The 7,062-nt window shown below is 50.4% G+C and overlaps 1 protein-coding gene across 4 annotated transcripts in view; it reads right to left on the bottom strand.

Moving 5' to 3' along the window:
* The window catches only part of Krtdap (keratinocyte differentiation associated protein), a 3,436-nt gene extending 1,736 nt beyond the window's left edge, over positions 1-1,700 (bottom strand). For all 4 annotated transcript variants that reach the window (XM_021220599.2, XM_021220609.2, XM_029547279.1 and 1 more), the window contains exons 1-2: positions 1,589-1,700; positions 62-100 (exon numbers count right to left, since the gene is read on the bottom strand). In XM_021220599.2, the coding sequence (XP_021076258.1) occupies positions 62-100; positions 1,589-1,684 (135 nt within the window). In that variant the 5' untranslated portion in view covers positions 1,685-1,700. The remainder of the gene's footprint in view (positions 1-61; positions 101-1,588) is intronic.
* Positions 1,701-7,062: the final 5,362 nt, after the last annotated feature.

Raw genomic sequence — 7,062 nt, 5'->3', positions numbered from 1 at the left:
CACACACACACACACACACACACACACACGCACACGGAAGAGTGGAAAAACAGGTGTTTACCTCTGTTTCGGTAGGGTAATTACTGTAGGTGCTATCTTCCTGAAGAGGGTGACAGAGACAAAGGAGCCTGTGAATGGTGAGCCCTTCTCTCTGATACCCCTCCTTCCCCTCCTCTCCCTCTGCCAACTGCCCCTCAAGAGGCACCTGTACATTATCTCTCACTGGGACCCCAGTGGTAGCCCCCATTCTGGTCCAGGACACCCAGTTGCTGGTTCGTGGGTAGAAAAGGTGGGGAGAGATCCCAGCTAACAAAACCAGCTGGTACTGTTTGGCTGTTGGTTTTCTGTGTGCCAAAACACCCATGCTTGTTGACCTGGCTGAGCGAAGACCAGGGCACTAGCAGGAGCCAAGCCCCTAAGGAAAGCTGCCTGCCTCTTGCAGGCTGTGGCTAGTTTACCACGTGGCTCACTGGCCACCAATGCTAAAGTCTTCTATTCGGTAAATATGACTTTCTCCATCCCTAAAGTCCTCTATCCCTCTATCTTAAGGACTCCCTCCTCCCTCCTCCACATGACAGAGGTCACAAGCATGTGGCCCTCTGGGCAGGGTCCTAGTGCTCAGAGCTCAGCATTTTGACATACTTGTTTTAAATTTGGATTAAACGTAGACAGGAGGGGTCTGAAGGGATGGCTCACAGGTTAAGAACACCCACTGTTCCCATAGAGGATCCCAGTTTGGTTTCTAGCACCTGCATTAGGGGCCTCACCACCACCTTTAACTCCAGCTCTGATGCTAAGCACACTCTTTAGACCCCCATCACCGCTGGCATGTTCGTGCACACACACGGACACATTGTACATGCTTAATTAAAACTAAAAATCTTAAAAAAGAAAACCAAAAACCAAACAAACCTTAAAAATGGGAGCAGGTTTCACTACCTAGCCCAAATGACCCTCAATCTCCTAATCCTCCAGTCTCAGCCGCCCAAGTACTGGGGTCCCAATGGTGCTACACTATGCCCAGCTAATTCCCGATAAGTACAAATTCATGCAGCAGACTGGCCAAAGCCCCCAGCTCATTTGGGATCCAAGCAGCCCCTGCTTTCCCTAAGGCCACCTGCTCCAATCCAGTTGACATCAAGCTCCTTGTCCTTGACTTTTAAAGCCGGAAAGAACAATCCTCTATTCCCTTAGGACAGCTGAGAAGCAAGGGACTGCAGGGGTCCTCTCTGTCTAGGGACAAGATCCTAAAGAATCTGGACCAGCAGGGGAGCCTCCTGCCATCTGAAAGCTACTCAGAGGATTAGAAAGGAAGGAAAACTGGATTAGGAGGATCCAGGGACCTACCTTAGCTTCCGGCTCCCCCACCCCACCATAACACTCTTCCCAGAGTTGGTCTTTCCCCTCCTTTTGCACCAAACTACATCCCCACAGTCTCCCCTTCCTCCTTCCCTCCCTCCTCGGGACCCCAGCTTCTCCTCCAGCTGCCAAAGCACAGCCAACAAATAAGGGTCACTTCTCCACGGAATGGATGGGCAGCACTGAGGGGCAGCTGGGGTCTAAAAAAGGCCACCACTCGTGTGCATACCGGGTATACCGTGGGATAACCCAGGGCAGCTCCCTGGGCCTCATGCAACGCCAGAAGAGAGAGGAGAGCCACGACGGGAAGAATTGGGATCTTCATGGTGTCCGGTTTGGGGTGCTCTGAGGCGGGGCCTCCCTGATGGCCCTTTATATTAGCAAGGGGTGGCTATGAGAGGGAGCGGGGTTCCCACCCTAGTGACTCATCCCCGGATCATGTCGCCCACCCCTGGGGCCCCGGGAGGGGGAGGCAGACACTGTTCCCAGTATATCTTTGATTTCTCAATTCCCATTACTCCCCAGGCTCTTGCAAGGTGAGGCCGCCATGGGTCTTGTTCATGCATAGGGTAATGGGAAGGGATCAGGTTGAGCCTGTCCCTGCAAGACCTGACATCCAAGCAAGCCCTCCTTCCTCTCCTTTTCCCTCTCAGTCACTCTGTGTCCCCCACCCTGCCAAATCCATCTAAAGCCGCCGGGCTGGTGTGTTCCATGCTGCGGACTCCACCTGCCTCTCCAGCTTGCTTCTTTTTCTCTCCCTGTACAAACCACACACTGGCTGGATAACTTGGACTCCTTACCCAGCACTCTACCTCCTCCTCCCTCCCTCCCCCGCCCATTGCCCCCCCCCCACAGGCATCCAGCCAAGTCTCTCATCTTCCCATTCCTTCAACTCCTTCCATTCTTTTCTTGCAAATTTTTGGAGTAGGGTCTCAGGTAGCCCCAGTTGATTCACTGTATAGGCAGGGATAACCTTGAACTCCTGATCCTCCTCCACCTCTGAGGCAACTCACATACATCACCACAGCTGGCCAACTGTTCCTTCATCCCTAAAATGCCAACCGCTCATCTCCAGTTCTCAGCACTCAACCTTGTTGCTTCTATTATCCCTAATTTCTCATTTATTTCCTTGATAAGTTTCATACATATGTATATGTGTGTGTATGGTATGTATATATATGTGGATGGGGAGAACACACACACACACACACACACACACACACACATACACACACATCTCCAAGGCTTTCTAAGCAGGATGGCCTCAAACTCACTATGTAGCCAAGGATGGCCTTGGACTTCTGAGCCTCCTGCCTCTTCCTCATGCTGGACAACCTGTACTACTACATCTGGTTTATGTGATAGTGGGATTCAAACCCAGAGCCTTGTGCATGTTAGGCAAGCACTCTATCAACTGAGCTATATCCCCAGACAGAGAACTGTGTATTTATTAACCCTCTTTCTATCCACCAGCACCATGCCCTACACACACTGCAATGGAGATTGGGAACACTAGAACTGTACCCACCCATGCCCAGCCCTAGCTCTGCACTTTTCTCTCTTGGTCCTGGACCCTGACCCCGCCTATTATCCAGCTGTTGCCCTGGGATTCCACATAGATGGCTGAGGAAGACAAGGAGAGGGGAAACACAAGAAGCAGAAGCAAATGTCCCAGAGACTCCCACCCTCAGAGGAGGGTCAGAGCTGTCATGACCTCCGAGCACTTGCTTCATGTCCCTGAACAATCCCACTTCCCACCCCACCCTTAGCAGGTGAGTGTGATCACCCCAAAGTGACAAAAGATCACAATGATGCAACCTTCTCTGCAATGAGGTCCAGATGGCCCAACCGGTGTCACAGGCAGGTGCTGGAGCATAGACGAGCAAGCACAGTCCTGGCAGAGAGTCCCTTATCTGAGGGTTGGGTTCCTTACCCCAACCTGAGGTAGCATACACAGTGGGCAGGCCTAGGGTGGGAGGAATCTTTGTGAGCCCCGGAGACTGGTACCGCAGTCCCCCGCTGCCCCCATATCCCAGTGCCCTCTTTAGCCTCACGAAGCCTCTCCCAAAAGCACAGATCATCTTCCACTTTGCCAAAACTGTGGAAGAACACAGCCTTGAGGAACACCCTCTTTCCATAATGACCGTGTGACTGTGGACATCAGGTGCACCCAATGCTCCTGGAGGGGACGAGAAAGAGAATAAACGGAGCTGGGTGGAGCTCCTCCCCTAGGGTTTTCTGGAGGACACAGTTTTTGTGAGCAGGTATATTCATTCTGTTTAACTAATTAGCAATGCCTGCTGAAGCTCACATGAGAGCCTTCACATCAGGATAGAGTGAACAGAGGCACAGGAAGAATTGACAAACCAGACAAAAGAGAGCAGATATTATGCAAATCAGCTCCATTTAGACATGCTAATGGCGAAATCCAATTTCAACCCACACACACCCACCAGAGCGCAGGGCCAACACCAATACCACACTGGAATCTCTGCCTGGCTCTGGGCTCAACTCTGTGGTGGGGCTTTTGTAGCATATTGACACAGCCATGATTTTTTTTTCTACATAATGGTACCAATAACATTGCCTGCTCTGACTTTGCAGCAGGCCTTGTGCTAAATATTATGACTCCGTGATCTCATCAAATTATCAGAAGTCCTGGGAGATAGGCATGATAATTACTCACATTCTGTGGGTGGGGGAGCCATGGCAAATATGGAGGTTAAATAATTTAACAGAGGTCTCATGGTTGGGTGTGTGTGTATGTGCGTATGTGAGTGTGTGTGTGTGTGTGTGAGTGTGTGTATGTGAGTGTGTGTGTGTGTGTGTGTGTGTGTGTGGGCCAGCATGAAAGCCCTGGAATCCTGAGACCTGGGGTGGGTCTCTGGTAGCCATTGCTCCGGTGTGCAATAACATCCCTCAAAGGGCTTTAGCATTTGGTATGAGTTAGACCCTTGACCTAAGAACACAGTGCAGACTCAATAGCCCCCTTAGCCAGAAGTGCTCAGCAAACAAAAGAAGGACCCAGCCAGGCACAGCTGAATGGCTATCATCCCAGGTACTCCAGAAGCTGGGGCAGGAGGGTGAGGCTCAAGGTCTCTCTGGGTTACTGTGTGAGTTCAAGGCCAGCCTGAGCATCTTAGATCTTGACTCAAAATAAAAAGTAACAGAGGGCTGAGGATGTAGCTCAGTGGTAGAGCCGGTGCCTGGAATCCGAGAGCGAGTGAGTGTGGCTTGTAGAAAGGGCATGCACAGGCTCCGAGTTCAATCCCCAGCACTGGGCTGTGCACAGGGGACAGGAGGGCTGGTCCTGCACTTGGCAACTGTGTGTCATACAGTGAACCTGCAGCTAATTACCTCAGTTTCCAGATGCCCCACACAGGAAACCCATCTTCCCACATGAAGTATGTCTTTGAAGGTAATATTGTAGCTAGGTGTGGTAGCCATAGGGGCCTGGAGAGCTGGAGACCAGCCTAGGCTACATAACAAGATCCTATCTCAGAAAACAAGCAAAGCATTTAATCAAACAAAGACAGTCCTCTGGTCCGGACCTCACATCTGCGACTGTAGTGTATAAAGACAAAACAGCTCTAAACATAAGGGCAACCATCAGGTGTTCAGCAGAAGGGATTCTGCTCCTTTGCAGAGGTAAAGGCTGGCTGCATTGGCCTGATGACTTGTCCTCACGTGTCACCTTCCAGAGCTTCTGAACGCTGTGTTCATTTTATGGTGCTGGGGGGTTGGACCTAGGGCTCCATACATGCTCATCAAAGCTCTATTACTGAGCTACATACATCCTCAGCTCTCTTTCACTATTTTTTTTAATTTTACAGATATTTTAGTATGTGTGAGAGGGTGTGTGTGTGTGTGTGTGTGTGTGTGTGTGTAGTATATGTGGTATATGTGGTGTGTTTGGGGGTGTATATGAGTGTGTGGTGTGTGTGTGTGTGTGTGTGTGTGTGTGTGTGTGTGTGTNTAGTATATGTGGTATATGTGGTGTGTTTGGGGGTGTATATGAGTGTGTGGTGTGTGTGTGTGTGTGTGTGTGTGTGTGTGTGTGTGTGTGTGTAGGTAGGTAGGTAGGTCAGAAGACAACTTTCAGGAGCCAGTTCTAGCTTTCCCCCAGTCGACCCATCTTGTCGACTCTTTTTGCTTTTGAGCCGGGGTTTCATTCAGGTTCCTAGACCAGGGGCTGGAGAGATGGTATGGACAATAAACTGCTTGTCATGCAAGGGTCCCTAGCAGTGTGGATTCCTGGGCTTGCTCTTTCTGGACTCAGGATAGTCAGCCAGCCTAGCCTACTTAATAAGCCAGTGAGAGACCCTGTCTCAAAGTCAAGGTCAAAGTGGATGGCCCCTGAGGAATGACACCAAGATTGTCTTCTGGCCAACACTCAGTCATGAGCCTAAGTGTTGCACCCATACATGAACTAATTCTCTCTCTCTCTTTCTCTCTTACACACACACACACACACACACACACACACACATACACACACACACACATATGATTCCCAGGCTGACTTTGAACTTTCCATCCAAGCAGCTGGAAAAATAGGTTCAGCACCCAGATAAATTTCCAAGAGTGACGTGACTTTTATGTTGAGTACTGGTCTTAGTGTCTCTCTCCATACCCCCTTCCTTCCTCTACCCTCACTGCTTTGGTGACTCTGTGTTCCCCAAGTGTCCAGTGTCCCATAGAGTGGGGAGAGGGGTGGGTAGTTTCCAGTAGGGGAGGTCATGACAGTTCATTAATTGGGGAGGGAGTCTCCCAGGATTCCATTCTGCTTTGAATGAATGCATAGAGTGATGGGGGTCCCAATGACTCTAACCCCATCTCTAGGTCTAGTTATTTCCATTACTCTGCTGAGTGCACCTGTGAACCCCTATTTTCTCACTACCTGCCCCCACCCCTCTCCAAATGTGACAAAACTTGAATGTAGGTAGGAGGCAAGGCCCAGCCCTGGTTGCTACATCATGGCATGCACTGGGACAGGAGCCAGCCTCCTGGGTATTGGGGTTGCATGGTTAAAGGAATGGACACCAGATACTCAAGGGACACTGGGGACAGATGGCAGAATCCATGGACAAAGAAGGGAGCCTGGGGTCTCAGGAGAGGGTGTGGGCAGTTAGATTCAGAACTCAGAGAAGGAGAGTCCCCACTCCCTCGGTGTAGATGTTTACCACACTCCCGGAAAGACAGCAGCAGCATGGAAGGCCCTCCCCTCACTCTGGAGGTTGTTTGCCTAACTTCTCCCAGGAAGACTTCCTGATCTGTCCCACCTCCTCCTGTTGGGGAATCCTTAACCATTTCCTGAGTGGATGCTTTAGGTCTTGGAGGAGACAGAGAGTCACCTGGCAAAACCAACAAGCCTGGGGGATTGGAACAGTTGTTGCTGCTGTGAGGGAAAGGCTACCTAGGGCGGAGCCTGAGAACCAAGACCTGCAAAGAACTAGACCTGGTGCCTGAGGCAGGAGCATTCTGAGTTCAAATCCTGTACTACAGAGCAGTGTGGACAGGCAACTCCGCTGAGAACCTATCTCAAAATAAAAAGGAGTGAATAATTCAGTGGGTAAAGGCACTTGCCATCAAGCAATTTGAACCCCAGTGTATTAGTCAGGGTTCTCTAGAGTCACAGAACTTGCAGATAGTCTCTATATAGTAAAGGAATTTATTGATGACTTACAGTCTGCAGTCCAAATC

The sequence above is a fragment of the Mus pahari genome, chromosome 1 (genome assembly GCF_900095145.1).
Source record: "Mus pahari chromosome 1, PAHARI_EIJ_v1.1, whole genome shotgun sequence".
Classification (NCBI taxonomy): Eukaryota; Metazoa; Chordata; class Mammalia; order Rodentia; family Muridae; genus Mus; species Mus pahari.
This window is presented reverse-complemented; position numbering and strand designations above follow the sequence as displayed.